The sequence below is a fragment of the mitochondrial genome of Candida pseudojiufengensis (genome assembly GCF_024610245.1).
Source record: "Candida pseudojiufengensis strain AS2.3693 mitochondrion, complete genome".
Lineage (NCBI taxonomy): Eukaryota > Fungi > Ascomycota > Pichiomycetes > Serinales > Debaryomycetaceae > Lodderomyces > Lodderomyces pseudojiufengensis.
Window position 1 is genome coordinate 1 of NC_022156.1, and position 16776 is coordinate 16776.

General features: G+C 26.9%; 8 protein-coding genes and 14 non-coding genes; all 22 read left to right on the forward strand. All coding sequences in view use genetic code 4, as the record gives it.

Annotated features, from left to right (window-relative positions):
• Window position 1: 1 nt before the first annotated feature.
• On the forward strand, window positions 2-72 carry trnR(acg). Its single transcript has one exon. It is a non-coding gene; the product is annotated as a tRNA-Arg (tRNA).
• nad2 (NADH dehydrogenase subunit 2) lies at window positions 73-1434 on the forward strand. The gene has a single exon. The coding sequence runs from the start codon at window positions 73-75 to the stop codon at window positions 1432-1434; it is 1362 nt and encodes a 453-aa protein (YP_008474898.1).
• On the forward strand, window positions 1434-1850 carry nad3 (NADH dehydrogenase subunit 3). Its single transcript has one exon. It carries the CDS (start codon window positions 1434-1436, stop codon window positions 1848-1850), a length of 417 nt encoding a protein of 138 aa, YP_008474899.1.
• Window positions 1851-2584: 734 nt separating this feature from the next.
• On the forward strand, window positions 2585-5542 carry rnl. One transcript has 2 exons: window positions 2585-4888; window positions 5175-5542. It is a non-coding gene; the product is annotated as a large subunit ribosomal RNA (ribosomal RNA).
• A 460-nt stretch (window positions 5543-6002) lies between these two features.
• On the forward strand, window positions 6003-6074 carry trnA(ugc). The gene has a single exon. It is a non-coding gene; the product is annotated as a tRNA-Ala (tRNA).
• Window positions 6075-6108: 34 nt separating this feature from the next.
• Window positions 6109-6741, forward strand: cox2 (cytochrome c oxidase subunit 2). The gene has a single exon. The coding sequence runs from the start codon at window positions 6109-6111 to the stop codon at window positions 6739-6741; it is 633 nt and encodes a 210-aa protein (YP_008474900.1).
• Window positions 6742-7937: 1196 nt separating this feature from the next.
• Window positions 7938-8008, forward strand: trnN(guu). Its single transcript has one exon. It is a non-coding gene; the product is annotated as a tRNA-Asn (tRNA).
• A 182-nt stretch (window positions 8009-8190) lies between these two features.
• On the forward strand, window positions 8191-8682 carry nad6 (NADH dehydrogenase subunit 6). The gene has a single exon. It carries the CDS (start codon window positions 8191-8193, stop codon window positions 8680-8682), a length of 492 nt encoding a protein of 163 aa, YP_008474901.1.
• Window positions 8682-9617, forward strand: nad1 (NADH dehydrogenase subunit 1). Its single transcript has one exon. It carries the CDS (start codon window positions 8682-8684, stop codon window positions 9615-9617), a length of 936 nt encoding a protein of 311 aa, YP_008474902.1.
• Window positions 9618-9832: 215 nt separating this feature from the next.
• Window positions 9833-9903, forward strand: trnR(ucu). Its single transcript has one exon. It is a non-coding gene; the product is annotated as a tRNA-Arg (tRNA).
• Window positions 9904-9974, forward strand: trnV(uac). Its single transcript has one exon. It is a non-coding gene; the product is annotated as a tRNA-Val (tRNA).
• A 255-nt stretch (window positions 9975-10229) lies between these two features.
• trnW(uca) lies at window positions 10230-10300 on the forward strand. The gene has a single exon. It is a non-coding gene; the product is annotated as a tRNA-Trp (tRNA).
• Window positions 10301-10361: 61 nt separating this feature from the next.
• On the forward strand, window positions 10362-10433 carry trnF(gaa). The gene has a single exon. It is a non-coding gene; the product is annotated as a tRNA-Phe (tRNA).
• Window positions 10434-10655: 222 nt separating this feature from the next.
• On the forward strand, window positions 10656-10727 carry trnK(uuu). Its single transcript has one exon. It is a non-coding gene; the product is annotated as a tRNA-Lys (tRNA).
• A 39-nt stretch (window positions 10728-10766) lies between these two features.
• cox3 (cytochrome c oxidase subunit 3) lies at window positions 10767-11576 on the forward strand. The gene has a single exon. The coding sequence runs from the start codon at window positions 10767-10769 to the stop codon at window positions 11574-11576; it is 810 nt and encodes a 269-aa protein (YP_008474903.1).
• A 230-nt stretch (window positions 11577-11806) lies between these two features.
• On the forward strand, window positions 11807-11888 carry trnL(uaa). The gene has a single exon. It is a non-coding gene; the product is annotated as a tRNA-Leu (tRNA).
• A 116-nt stretch (window positions 11889-12004) lies between these two features.
• trnY(gua) lies at window positions 12005-12087 on the forward strand. The gene has a single exon. It is a non-coding gene; the product is annotated as a tRNA-Tyr (tRNA).
• A 50-nt stretch (window positions 12088-12137) lies between these two features.
• trnH(gug) lies at window positions 12138-12209 on the forward strand. Its single transcript has one exon. It is a non-coding gene; the product is annotated as a tRNA-His (tRNA).
• A 90-nt stretch (window positions 12210-12299) lies between these two features.
• trnT(ugu) lies at window positions 12300-12371 on the forward strand. The gene has a single exon. It is a non-coding gene; the product is annotated as a tRNA-Thr (tRNA).
• A 14-nt stretch (window positions 12372-12385) lies between these two features.
• trnE(uuc) lies at window positions 12386-12457 on the forward strand. The gene has a single exon. It is a non-coding gene; the product is annotated as a tRNA-Glu (tRNA).
• Window positions 12458-14422: 1965 nt separating this feature from the next.
• On the forward strand, window positions 14423-14677 carry nad4L (NADH dehydrogenase subunit 4L). Its single transcript has one exon. The coding sequence runs from the start codon at window positions 14423-14425 to the stop codon at window positions 14675-14677; it is 255 nt and encodes an 84-aa protein (YP_008474904.1).
• Window positions 14677-16645, forward strand: nad5 (NADH dehydrogenase subunit 5). One transcript has 2 exons: window positions 14677-15261; window positions 15563-16645. The coding sequence occupies exons 1-2, from the start codon at window positions 14677-14679 to the stop codon at window positions 16643-16645; spliced, it is 1668 nt and encodes a 555-aa protein (YP_008474905.1).
• Window positions 16646-16776: the final 131 nt, after the last annotated feature.

Sequence of the window (16776 nt, forward strand, 5' to 3'; positions counted from 1 at the left end):
ATGACACATAGTATAATGGTAATACATATTACTACGGATAATAACATAAGGGTTCGATTCCCTTTGTGTCTTATGCTATTCTCTATAGTTATAATTCTTCTTATTTATCTCGCTTTTAATCATGCTAATATCTATCACATAAATAGATTAGCATCTCTAGGATTACTATATGTCCTTTATCTAGCTTATCAAAGTTTAGATTTAAGATATAGTCAATTTACTCTTTATAATGATTGATTTAAACTTAATGATACTAATATCCCTCTAGTTTATCTTCAAATTATATTAGTTATTTCTTTATTAATTTATATCACTGTTAAACAACGTTATAATATTACTAATATGTGAATCTATTTATTAATTATTATTAACTTAATCGGTTTAATATTATTTCCTATGGTTAATGATTTATTATTATTATATATTATTATTGAATTACAAAGTTATTCTTTATATATTATAACAGGTGTTCATCATAAATCATATAATACTACAAGAGCTAGTATGTTATACTTTGTAACAGGTGGTATTGCATCTATTGGTATATTATTAGCTTCATACTTTATATATAATATTGTAGGTAGTTGTAATATTACTGATATAACTAATTATTATGCAGTATATAGATCTAATAGTTTATTTGATAGTTTAGATATATTAATATTAGCTTTAATATTTAAAATGGGTCTTGCACCATTACATTCATGAAGTATAGCTGTATATAATTATGCACCAACATATATTACAGGTTATATATCTATTGTAGCTAAAGTATCAATATTATCATGAATATATACTAATTCTAATTTAATACATTCAGATTTATTAATAATAATATTCTATATCTCTATAATTGTAGCAGCATATAAACCATTATTCCAAGTAAACTTTAAAACTATATTAGCTTATAGTGGTATATTAAACTTTGGTTATTTATTACTTCCTGTATGCCTACAAGATCCTTCATATTATATTTATATTATACAATATGTTATTACACATGTTATGATATTCTTATGTCTATTAGCTAGTAATGAATTTGTTACTAAACCTAATAGTCAATGATCACCTATAGTAAATGTAAATCAATTAATTATACCAAATAAATTATTATCAGTATGTTTAATATTATGTTTTTTATCATTAATAGGTATACCACCACTACCAGGATTTTATGGTAAATTTTATGTAATACAAAGTTTAATGAAATATAACTTTACTGTTGAAGCTATATCTATAGTAATATTTAGTGTAATAGCTACATATTATTATGCATATATAATTAAACAATTAGCTACTAATTTAACTATACCATATAGTCAACCAATTAATAAATCAGTAGCATTAGTTATAAGTATATTATTAGTATTCTTCTTAACATATTTTGTTTATATATTTAATATTTTAGATGTGATTAGTATAATATTATCATAATGTTTACAGCTTATTTAATTTTATGTCCAATAGTAGCATTAGTATTAGTAGGTATAAACTGATTATTAGCTACAAGTAACTCTTATGTAGAAAAAGATGGTCCTTTTGAATGTGGATTTACTTCTTTCCAACAATCAAGATCTGCCTTCAGTGTAGCTTTCATATTAGTAGCTATCCTATTCTTACCATTTGATTTAGAAATATCTTCTATATTACCTTATGTTGTAAGTCCTTATACTAATGGTATATATGGTTTAATTATATTAGTATTATTCTTAGTTATATTAGTTGTAGCTTTTATTGTAGAAATACGTCTTAAAGCTTTACAATTAAATCGTAATTTTACTAATGATTTACCTCATACAGAACTTTATGATATAAATACTAAAGATAATATTTCTAATATTCGTCATTAATATATATATATAAAGGTATAATTCCTATAAATATTCCACCTCCCCCCCCCCTTCTTTCTAAGAAAGAAGGGGGATATCTATATGTTATACTTACTTAAGTAGATAAGCATTATATTTAATGTAATCATATACTTATATATAGACTATAACTATTACCCCGCCTTATTCTATGGAATAAGGCGGGGGTATAAGATAATATCTATCCTTTATATTATATTTATCATATCTATTCTTTGACATATATAACAATCTTTACCAAAATATATATATTAATATAATATATATCTACATATATAGATGTATATTCCTCTATAACCCCCCTTCTTCTATGCAATAGAAGAAGGGGGGAATCTTATAAGATTATATCTATGTTTGATATTTTATTCTATATAGTTATCTAAGGGAAGATTATGAAATAATATATATATTAAAATATAATAAGGTATATTATATATACACATAACCCCCCTTCTACTTTATAAAGAAGGGGGGGAGGGGGAATAGTGTAAGATTATCTCTATATTTTTAGTATATAATATTATATATCCATTGTTAAGAGATATAACCTATTGTAGGTCATTAAGTTATATATATATATAAATAAAATAAGATATAGTATATAGATTTATTGAGCATACCCGCCCATATACTATAAGGGCGGGTATGTAAGTAAGATTATATAGATATATTCTTATATATTATTTTATAATTATAAAAAATATAGGAGACATGATTTGAAAAAGTTATAAATGATATTAATATTAATATATGGATACTCATAAATTTCATATAATATATATGTATGAAATCATAGATATATATATAATATATGGGAGACTAATATTATAGAAAGGATAAATAAGTAAGGCATAAGCCGATCCTAGCTATAAATAGTATATAGAAAACTATGTGAATTGAAACATCTTAGTAACATATGTAAAAACCAATAGGGCTAACAGTAGTATCGGTGAGAGAATCTGTTGTTGTATACAAGTAATACCTTGTGGTATGAATATAGTAGTATCTACTACTAATACATAAACTATAATATTAAGTTAAAAGTACTGTAAAGGAAAGAGTCTTATATTAACTTATATTTATATTTAATATATAAATATATAGAAAATATTATGAAATATATTAATAAAGAGCAACTATAGTATAGTGTACCTCTTGTATAATGGGTCAGTGAGTTATCCTTATAAGCGAAATTAAAATTATATGTTATTAGATATATTATATTTTTTATATGTATAAATAGTTTATAAGGATAGACCCGAAAGCACATGATCTATATATGTATAGATATATTTTCATCTTAAGGTGAAAGTATGATCAAATAGGTAGATGTAGCAATATCTTCTAAAGATACGTGTATAGTAGTGAAAGGCAAAACTGATGTGCAGATAGCTGGTTATCTACGAAATATATGTTAGTATAGCCTTTATAAAACCATATTTCCTGGTAAAGCACTTAATACCATATGGGAATTTATTTATTTACTATATGTATTAAACCTCTGAACAGGTATAATATGTGATATAAAGAGTCAGACTTATTGCGATAAGGTAATAGGTCGAATAGGGAATAACCTAGACTATGAAATGAAGGTCCCAAATCCTCATTAAGTGAATACAATCCTATGGGTCGAGAAATCCCCTCTATGTCTATATATAATAGACTTATTTTGATCAGACAATTAGTCAGTGGGTTTGATAATAATCACCTGTTAAAGAACATGTAAAAATGCACTAATAGAATATATATCTAATTAGATATATGTATCAAAAGATAGGAACAAATATACGGGTCTAAATGTAGGAACCGAATCATAGATATAATATAAGTAATATATTATATAGTAGTAGATTATATAGTGATAAAAACTATAAAGAGAATGCTGACTTGAGTAACGATAGGTAATTTAGGATTACCCCCACATAAACATAAGGTTTAACTATAAATTAACGGTATCTAAGTATATATATGAAAATATATATATGATGATTGATAGTACAGGAAAATGTAATAACCGTACCGCAGTCCGACCCAGGTGTGTAATAATTTATATATTATAATAAAATATATAAATATCATATATTATATATATGATGAGTGGGAATGGGTGAAGTATCATAAATGAACTCGGCAAATAAGGCAAGGCCTGAATAGTACGACTGTTTACCAAAAACACAGCTTACTGCAAATAGGAAACTATCGGTATAGTAAGTGATATCTGTCCGGTGTTAGCAAGATAAATTATAATTGGCTTATTAACGACGGTCTTATCATGAGGATCTGAAAGTAGCAAAATTCATTGGCATATAATTGGTGTCCCGCATGAATGATTATACGATACTATAGCTGTATCTATGGTATACCCAGTGAAATAGTAATCGCAGTGAAGATACTGTGTAGTCATAGATTGACAAAAAGACCCTATGCAGCTTTACTATATTCTTATACTGTTTTATACCTAAATATTTAAATTTAAGATATTCATTTATCTGTTTATATCTTTAAGTATATAACTAACCTAACAACCCCCCTCCCCTCCAACCTTCATAACTTCGCATCGCTTCGCTCTGCGAAGCTATGTGTAGTAGGTTGGTGGGGAGGGGGGGAGGCACCATATAAGATGGTTAGTTTCGATGGGGCGTCGGCATCACAAAACATAACTGATGTGTCTATATGATATTTTTATATTCCCTTATATTTATAGTTATATTTATATATCTAGATATAAGGATTATATCCTAAATGGATTATAATAGTATAAACAAGTACAGATACACTAGATGGCAACTAGTATATATTTTGATATGATTTTAATAATCATTAGAAATAAATTAATAAGGATAATAACATAACTGTGCTATGATAATGACACATACTTGTGGAATTAGTACTTAAGTATAGTATATTGAACAGGCAATATCATTAGAATTGAGTGTCGATTACGGATTAAAGTTACGCTAGGGATAACAGGGTAATATCGCTAGAGAGTTGATATCGTCAGCGATGTTTGCCACCTCGATTAGAAATAGACATAGTTGAGGTTAAATAGAGTGAATTGCAAGGATATCTAAGAATATATATATATTTATGATAATTTGCAGCGTTATTGTATAGTTCCCCCACCTCCTCTAACAGAGGAGGTGGGGGAAATTAGATATATGGCGTTCAACGACTAGAAAATATAATATATTTTCCATGAGTACTCTAGATTTATATATATTAAGAATATATAAATTAAGACATAGTCTAAACTATAATGAAAATTATAGATATATATAATAAGAATTATATATGATAATATATTTGGTCGTCTAGACTTATCCTATTGGTCGTAGAAGCTAATAAGGGTACGACTGTTCGTCGTTTAAAAAGTTACTTGAGATGGGTTAATTACGACGTGAGTCAGTAATGATTTTATCATCTATGACGTTAATAGTAGTATATAATTATATGTGTACGAAAGGATTATATAATATAGTCCAATGGTTAAGAGCATTTGATTCTAAGCTAAGACTATAAAGGATAAATATTGATAGCTTATAAAATATTAAGCCTTATATACTCACTATATATACATTAAAGATAATAATGTAATAGTAATATATCTATGTATCTATACCCCTTATACCTCATAGTTCACTATGAGAATATAAAGTATAGAAAGGATATAATAAACTAATAAATATATCTCTTGCAGTAGTTATACTTCTGTAGAGATATGATTAATCATATATAACAACAAATCATGTCAAAATATAACCAAATATCACATGTCTATATATTATATATTACTTATATAAGCAAGTAGAGTTATCAGATTATATACTCCTGTTGAGGAGATATATATATGAATAATGTGAATTATATATTTAGTAACATTAGATAACATTACTCCATGTTATTGAAGAATTATAGACTAATATAATATCCATAAGAAATATAATAATATATATTTTCCTTAATGATTTATATGATACTTTAAATGTATTTACTCCCCCCTGCTTTGCAGGGGGGGGGTGCTAATAATGGGACTATAGATTAATCCTCCGCCCTGAAGGGGAGGTGGATAAATCTTGAATAGATAAACTTATTCCAAAAGGATAGGATTTATCTATACTCCCTTCATTTCACTCAGGGACTATAGATTAATTGGTAAATCTTACGCTTTGCATGCGTATGTTATCGGTTCAATTCCGATTGGTTCCAGATATATATGATATAAAATTATTAAAATTAAATTATGATCTGACTAGATGTGCCAACACCATGAGCAATTAGATTTCAAGACTCAGCTACACCAAATAGCGAGGGTATACATGAATTATATGACCATATTATGTATTATCTTACATTAATATTAGGTTTAGTATCTTATATATTATATGTTATTATTAAAGATTTTAGAAATAATAAATTTGCATATAAATATATAAGACATGGACAAACAATTGAAATTATATGAACTATATTCCCAGCAGTTATATTATTATTAATTGCTTTCCCTAGTTTCATTTTATTATACTTATGTGATGAAGTATTAACTCCTGCTATGACTATTAAAGTTATCGGTCTTCAATGATATTGAAAATACGAATATTCTGACTTTGTTAGTGAAACAGGTGAATCAATTGAGTTTGAGTCCTATATTATTCCAGATGATATGTTAGAAGAAGGACAATTAAGATTATTAGATACTGATACATCTATTGTTGTTCCTGTTGATACTCATGTTAGATTTGTAGTAACAGCTAATGATGTAATTCACTGTTTTACAATCCCTTCATTAGGTATTAAAATTGATGCTACACCTGGTAGATTAAACCAAGTAAGTGCATTAATCCAACGTACTGGAGTTTATTATGGACAGTGTTAGCATAATAGCACCTTTATATTGTAAAATATAAATGAAAACAAAGTTAACTATAAAGATCTCTTATATAAAACATAATATAAGATAATTTATAACGAAGTCTATATATAAGATTCCCCCCTTTTAGGGTAACCCTAAAAGGGGGAGTAAATATAGAAACGTTTAACGACTAGAAGATGAAATAATTCTTCCATGAAAGCTTTGCATCTTATGAAATATCCCTTCCACATCTAGAGCAGTATAATTACTTGAAAGGGGTTAACATAAGATGAAGACATAGTCTAAGCTGTGTAGTGATATACAGAGATATATATTAAGTAATATATATGTTAATAATTAATGAGCGAATTATGCGGAGTTACGGGTTGGCTCTAATATATTGAGAAATATATTTGAAGCTAATATATGTCCTCCACTAGGAGGATATCTATCCCATCCCCTCGGGATGGCATATATTATTAGTGAAACGAGGTTAATTATGAAGATCCCTTATAAATACCCCCCTTCGTAGAAGGGCGGGGGAAGGTAATTTGTAGCGAAGCCTATTTATATATTTTAGATATAATAAATTAATAGGAACGTTCAACGACTAAAAGAATAAACAATTCTTTCAAGAAAGCCTCGCATCTTATTTATAATATAAGATGAAGACATAGTCTAAGCTATATAGTGATATATAGATATATCTATTAAATAATAGCCCTTTAGGGGGATATATGATCTAAGGAGTGAGACCGTATATATATGTTAATAAATCTAGGTAACCACGCACTTATGCCAATTAAGCTAGAGTGCGTATCTATCTCGGACTTTATCGAGTGATTAAGTGACGCAGAGTAAATCTAACCATTTCCCCCTTCTTCGTCTTTCCACCTCCTTTCTGCAGAACTCCGCATCGCTACGCTCAGCGTAGCTCTGTGGATAAGAAAGGGGGGAGAAAGAAGGGATTGGTATAACTATTCTTACTAAATATATATTATTGAATAATATTTCTTCTATGGACCCCCCCCTCGAAGAGGGGGGGGGTAAAATAAGAGATAGACTATAATCTATATATTAATAGGAGAGATATCTAAAGATATATTAAGTATTAACCCCTCCTTCGGAGGTTCTCCGAAGGAGGGGTTATGTTATCTACTCCCTAAGGGAGGGTTATATTTATAAATTGCTTATTTATTAATTTAAATAACTAGGCCTATGTCTTTATAGTTTAATGGCAAAACTTTGTACTGTTAATACAACAATTTGGGTTCAATTCCTAATAAAGACGAAATATATTCTATATATTTTCCTAGAGGAGAATATTCTGCCCCATAGAGGGTTAGGATATCCCCCCTGCTTTGCAGGGGGCATATTATAGAATAAATATAAAGGGGTAAAACCCTATACGAGAATGTACAGACTTTGTTTAATTGATATTTACTATATCAATTACTTTTAATTAAAATAAAAATGACTTTAATCAGTGGAATTTGTAGCCTTTTGGCTTTAAGTCTATTATCACCAGTACAAAGTATTGTTAGTTTAATAGCACTTTTTGTTAGTGTAGCTATCACATTATATTCATCTGGATTTGAATTACTTGGTATCTTATATATATTAGTATATGTAGGAGCTATAGCTATTTTATTTTTATTTATATTATCTTTATTAAATATTGAATATAGTTATAAAGGTACATTTAATAAAAAAATAGTTTATGTTTTATTAATATGTTTAATACCTTTAGATTTATTATATGAAACTTTTGATACAATAGATAATATCAATTATAATATAGTTGAAAATATTAATGGTATTTATAATACTAGTTCATTACAGAATTGAGATTTAGAATTAACAACAGTAGGTACTGTATTTTACACAGAATATGCGATACCACTTGTACTAATTGCTATAGTGTTAGTATTATCAGTTATAGGGGCAATAGCAATAACTAAATAATGCAATATATAGAATTATTAATTATGTTTGTTAGTGTACTTTTAGCAGTAGCATTTTTAACTGTTGCTGAAAGAAAGACTATGGGTTATATGCAAAGACGTGTAGGTCCTAATGCTGTAGGATATTTAGGAGTATTAATGGCTATTGCTGATGCAGCTAAATTATTACTTAAAGAAATAATTACACCTACTCATGCAGATAAATTCATATTATTCCTTAGTCCTATGATTGCTTTAGTATCATCACTTCTTTGTTGATCTATTATCCCTTTTGCACCAGGTGTTACTATTTATGATAGTAATTATGGTTTTATATTAATGTTAGCTATTAGTAGTGTTGGTAGTTTTGGTCCTTTATTAGCTGGATGATCTGGTAATAGTAAATATTCATTATTAGGTAGTATTCGTGCTACAGCTCAATTAATTAGTTATGAATTAATTTTAACAACTATTATATTAATATGTATATTATTAGCTGGTACTATGAATTTAAGTAAATATGTAGAATTACAAGAATCAATATGAATAGGTATACCTTTATTACCATTATCTATAATGTGATATATAGGTTGTGTAGCTGAAACAGCTAGACCTCCATTTGATGAAGTAGAAGCTGAATCTGAATTAGTTTCTGGTCATATGACTGAATACTCTTCATCTATCTTTGTTCTTTTCTTCTTATCTGAATATGCCGCTATACTATTCTTATCTACTTTAACTGCTATATTATTCTTTGGTGGTGGTACTGGTATTATATTAGCCTTAAAAGCTAATGTATTTGCTTACTCTTATATTTGAGTAAGAGCTACTCTACCTAGAGTTAGATATGATAGATTAATACACTTATGTTGAATGGTATTCTTACCTGTCCTATTTGGTGTAGCTATATTTATACCAGTACTAATATATTCATTAGACGCAATTATATTATTATAACTATTCTCCCACCCCCCCCCTTCTATAACATAGAAGGGGGGGGGGAAAAGATACTATATAGTATCCATAATTATATGTATATAATATGAGAATATATTTATAGGTGAGATATAATATATATAAAATATATCTCATATATACCTCCCTACTCCTTAGGGAGTAGGGGGGATGAGTAATAACTATTTATCTCTATAGTATCTATTTATTTAATTAAATGCTTTATAATTTAATGGTAAAATTTTATACTTCTAATATAACAATTTAGGTTCGATTCCTAATAAGGCATGAGTTGTTCGATTAAGGGTAAATCACAGATCTTACACGTCTTAGCTAATGGTTCGAATCCATTACGACTCATGGGAAAGGGATAACAATTGGTCATATTCGAAGTTATCCCATGTAGTAGTGATAGATTCGAACAATCCCGCCCCGAGGGCGGTATGGTTCGAATCCATTACGACTCATATTTCCAAATATAATATAAATATAAGTTCAAATAAATTATGACACCTAGGTTATTCCTACTACTACCCCCCCTTCGGGGGGGGGGTAAAGATTATTACCCTTTATATAAGATATCTTATTTAATTATAAATTATATTAATATAACTTAAGGGTATAGCTTAATGGTAAAGCAGATGTCTTCAACACATTGCATAATAGTTCGATTCTATTTGCCCTTGACCCCCCCCCGAAGGGGGGGGGGGGAATATAACCTTACCAGTTAAATAATATATATACTTAGCCTTTGTAGCTTAATGGTTAAAGCAATCGCTTGAAGCGCGGTCTATCTGAGTTCAAGTCTCATCGAAGGCATAGAATACTTATATATTCATATATAATGATATAAATAAATAAGGATAATATAATGGAACTTTATAAAGAGTATAACATAAGATGACTATTCTAATATACCCCCGCCATGCAATAAGCATGGCGGGGGGGAGTTTATAGAGATATTCTCCAGCTCTGCTAAGGGAGTTAAGATATCCTCCTAGCGTAGGAAAGGGAATATTTTATATATAGTATAAGGATAAGGGGAATGTCGTCTAATGGTAAAGACTTTATCCTTTTAAGTTAAATATATTGGTTCAATTCCAATCATTCCTATCATATATACTTATTGTATTATTATAAATTATAAAAATTATGACAAATAACGTTAGAGGATATCTACAATTACATCCTTTCCACTTAGTAGGTCCATCACCATGACCTATATTCACATCATTTAGTTTAATGGATTTAGCCTTATCTTTAGGTTTAACAGCTCATGGTTATATAGCAAATAACTTATATATCTTATTAAGTATTATTTGTGTATTATATAGTATGACATTATGATTTAAAGATATTATTGCTGAAAGTACATATTTAGGAGATCATACTATTGCAGTAAAACGTGGTCTTAACCAAGGTTTCTTATTATTTGTAGTTAGTGAAATATTAATCTTTGCTTCTTTATTCTGAGCTTATCTACACTCTGCCTTAAACCCTACTATGGATCTTGGTATGAGTTGACCTCCTGTAGGTATTGATGTAATCTCTCCAGCTGAATTACCTTTATTAAATACTATTATCTTATTAGCTTCCGGAGTTACTATTACTTATGCTCATCATGCTTTAATTAATGGTAATAGAACTAATACTTTATATGGTTTTATCTATAGTACTTTATTAATTGCTTTATTCGTTGTATTCCAATTCTTAGAATATAGATATGCTGGATTTACTATTACTGATGGAGTTTATGGTTCTACTTTCTATTCATTAACTGGTTTACATGGTTTACATATGATTATGCTAACTATTATGTTAATTGTATGTACTTGAAGAGTTTATAATTATGATTTCACTAATACTTCTCATGTAGGAGCTGAAACAACTATACTATACCTTCATGTTCTAGATGTTATCTGATTATTCATCTATATCATCGTATACTGATGAGGTTCATAAATTTATATATATTATCCTTCTCATATTATATATATTTTATCCTCCATATAATTCCTTCTCTTCGAAAGGGATTATATAAATATATTATCTATTCTTCTTTTACTCTTGCATCTTGCATCTAGTTATATTTACCCCCCCGCTTGCGGGGGGGTAGTATAATATATATAATTATATATATAATTATTATAAATATTTATTACATATATAGGAGAGTATTAATAAATAATAAAGCGATTATGATGAAATGGTAGACATAAAACACTTAAAATGTTTGGGCGTTATGCCGTAAAGGTTCGAGTCCTTTTAATCGTAAACTCCCTCCTCACTCTATAGCCCCCACCTATATGGCGAGGGTTGATCATATAGAATCTTTCATACTTATAAAGTATGTTATTATATATATATATATATAATAGAGGATACTACTAGAGATAGTTCTAATGTTGGTAATTAGAGTTATATTGTAGCTATAATGCTTAAGGCTACGACTGTTCGATTCAGTCCTATCTCATCCCTTATTTATATAGTATATTAATATATATTATATAAATATATAAATTAGGTAGCTATAGTTTAAAGGTAAAACCTTCGTATGTGGAATGATATATCTGAGTTCGAGTCTCAGTAGTTGCCCATAATATAGTATAATACCTTAATATATTTAATCTTATGACCCCTCCCCCTCTAAAAGAGGGGGAGGGGTAAGTAGTATATTTATCTATCGTCTTATTAGCTTAGCCGTAAAGCGTTCGTTTTGTAATCGAAAGACCATAGGTTCAATTCCTATATAGGACATCTATTATTATAAAGACCATATGATCTAATGGTTATGATATGACTTCTTCGTAGTCGTTATACGAGTTCAAATCTCGTTGTGGTTATTTTATTATTTCCTATTAAATAGGGAACTCCATATATATATAATATTTAATTAAGATATATATATATATCTTATATTTATTTATGCTATACCCCCTTTTATGGGTAATCATAAAAGGGGGTATTGTATATTTTTTTATAAATATATATTATTATATACACTTATCATATATTATTGATTATAATATTATATAACTATATATTTATAGAGAGATATAAATATAGATATAAATAGGTCTTTTATTTAGGTTAAAGCTATATCTACCCCCTCTACGAGTCCCTCGTAGAGGGGGAAGTAAAGTAATATTTATTTCATATATTATTATCTTATAAATGCTCACCCTTATAACAAGTATAATTCTATATATATTATAATATATCTTATAAAATAATAACTTATTCTGAGTATGTTATAAATAGATATAAAAGCTATATCTCCCCCCCCCCCTCTTCGAGGGGGGGGGTAAAGTAGCATATCCCGTTGTATATATTCTTATAATTTATTATATTCTATTTATATATATAGGATTATAGGATTATATGATATAATAAGTACTTAGTTAATAAAAATAACTATGATAAGTATTAAAGATTTAGATACCCGATCTTTGTATTACAAAGATCGGGTATCTTACTTTGATACCTAGACAAATCGTATTATTATTGTTATACTATTTATATTATGACTATTTTATATCACTCTACCTTATTATAATACTTATATTATTTATATATTATATTAAATATATATCTATTTTATTAAGATTATGTTCATAGCATATTCTAATCAAAGGTGATTATTTGTATAAGATATATTATATTATTATATATAACGAAAATATATATATTCTATTTAAACATTTAGGATTATAAGATTGTAGTGGGTATTATGTTATAAAAGATAGTTTTGATAAAATATAGCAATAGATGCCTAATCTTTGTATACAAAGATTAGGTATCCCTACCTCATATAATAGATAAATGATATTATTTATGTTATATTATTTATATTATGATATACATATATAACTACTTCTATACTAAATCATATCTTTATAAATATATATATATTATATTATTATATAAAGATATAAACTTCTAAATAAATAGACTGTTATATATATATCAAATATAGTACTATTTTACAATATATAGAAATATTTGTCATATATATAGTATTGGTTATATTAATAAATTTATCAAAAGATAATGTATTAACTTAATAATAATTAATTCTATATAATTTTATTTAAAAGGAATAGTTATATGGTGGGGTATGTGGGGTCCTACCCGGCGGCTCCTTTTTCCCTTCTCCTTTTCTTTTTCCCCTCTCCTATATTTTTTATATATATATTGTAAAAAATTACAATTACTTATTTTAATTTTATTAATTTTATATAATATATATCCTCTTGATATAAGGTATAGATTATACTTATAATAATGAGAGATATATAATTTATATTATACATATATAATAACTTCCTTTTCTCCCCCCTCCTAAGGAGGTCCTTAGGAGGGGGGAGAATCTCTGTATATATCTTTATATATTATTATTATGATTAGATATAATATATATATTTATAAATAAATAGATTGTTATATAATTGTATCAAGTATATAATTATGTAACTAATATATGACTATATGTCATGTATATTGCATGGTACCCAACCCTTAAAGGGTCGGTTCATATATAAACTATATATCTATATATGATATACTAACTATACTATTATACTTTCTTAAATCCTTTCTTTATATACTATTTATATATTATTTATATATAATAAAAGGAATAGTTATATGGGTATGGGGGATCCTATTTGGCAGCTCCTTTTCCCCTCTCCTATATTTATATTATTTATAATGTAAATATTTATATATAAATATAGATTAGTAAATATGATTAAAACACAATATAATATAAAGAGTGTATATATATTAGATAAAATTAAATAAATAAAATGTTAGCACTTATATCAATATTATTATTATTTTATATAAGTCAAAATAATTTAATAACATTATTAATAGCAATAGAAATATTACTATTAACAGTAACAGTTAAATTAATATATCTAGGTGGTGTATATGATGATATATATGGAACTATATTTAGTATAGTTATAATTATATTAGCTGGTGCTGAATCAGCTATAGGTTTAAGTATATTAGTATCATATTATAGATTAAGAGGGAAAGTAGGTCATACAATCTAATGTTCCAATATTTCTATTATATATGAGAAGAACCAATAAGAATACATATTGGTGATTGAGTTAATATCGGTGATATAAATATATCATATGGTATTATATTAGATTCTTTATCTATGACAGTTATGGTACCAGTAGGTATAGTAACAATGTGTGTATTATTATATGCTATAGAATATATGAGTCATGATCCTAAACGTAATACATTCTTAATTATATTAAGTGTATTTGCTATATTTATGACAATATTAGTAGTTAGTGATAATTATATCATGATGTTTATTGGTTGAGAATTTGTAGGAGTTATATCATATTTATTAATATCATTTTGATCTACAAGAATAGCAGCTATGAAAGCAGCATTATCAGCTATATTATTAAACCGTATGGGTGATACTTTCTTTATGTTAGTATTATGTATCTTATTAAAAGATTTCCATGCTGTAGATTTTGATACATTAGAAATGTTAGCTCCATCTATGGAACCATTATTAATATTTAGTATATGTTTATTCTTATTATTAGCAGCTACTGCTAAAAGTGCACAATTAGGTTTACATGCATGATTATTACATGCTATGGAGGGTGAAGTAAGGCTCTCATAAAATTTCACTATATGATGGAATCTCCAAATCATAAAAATCCCCCTCCTAAAGACCTCTTTAGGAGGGGGCCATATAATGCTATATCATTGGGTAATATAACACCCTGTGAAATACTATATATGTTGGAAAATCATCAGATAATATTATATATTTATATAATATAATCTTAGAGACTTTACGTGAAATTATATTTAGATAATATAAATATAAAAGATTAAGTCCGAACATTTATGTAAATAAATGCTATATATATAATAAAGAAATATATATATAAAACAAATTGCCTACTCCAGTTAGTGCATTATTACATGCAGCAACTATGGTTTGTGCAGGAGTATATGTTCTAGTAAGATCATACTTCTTAATACAATATTCATCAACTATATTATTTATAATTTGTTGATTAGGTGGTATAACTACATTAGTTAGTGGATTAATAGCTATAGTAACTAATGATATTAAAAGAGTTATTGCTTTATCAACAATGTCTCAATTAAGTATTATGGTATTAGCTATAGGTATAAGTTCATATGATTTAGCTATATATCATTTATATTGTCATGCTTTCTTTAAAGCTTTATTATTTATGGGTGCAGGATCAGTTATACATAGTTATATATCTGAAACACAAGATATGCGTAAATATGGTGGTTTAATTAATTATTTACCATTTAGTTATACTGCTATATTAATAGCCTCATTATCTTTAATGGCTATACCTGGATTAACAGGTTACTATTCAAAAGATATTATCATTGAGTCATTATATGGTACTTATACATTTAGTGGTTATGTTTTATATTATATTGCTGTAGGTTCAGCAACTTTAACTAGTTTATATTCTATAAGATTATTATATTTAACTTTTTATAATAACCCTAATAGTAATAAAGCATCATATCAATATATACATGAAAATATATATATGTTAATACCTATGATTATATTAATAATATATAGTATATTTATAGGATTTAATAGAGATAATGTTATAGCTCATTATGGAATGCAAATACCAGCGAATAATAACTTTATAGAGACTGAATTTACATTACCTTGATATATTAAATTATTACCATTAATATTAGGATTATCTTTATCATTATTATTAGTTTATATATATGAATATGCTTATAAAGTAAGACCATCAGTAATACATAATTATTTCAATAATAAAATATACTTTGATCAACTATTAAATAATATAGTTATTCGTAAAACATTAGTGTTTGGAGGATATCTAAATAGTAAGATTGAAAATGGATTATTATTAAAAATATTTGGATCTGTTGGTATTAGTAAAGCATTAAGATATGTAAATTATATATTTATCCTAAACTTATTATATCTATTCTTCTTTTCTTAAATAAAGGTATAACTTATATACCCGCCCCCTTTCAGCTACACTGAAAGGGGGCGGGGAGATATATAAATACCTATTATAAGGTTATATATATAAGGAAATATATATATTTATTTAGGAGAGATATATAAATA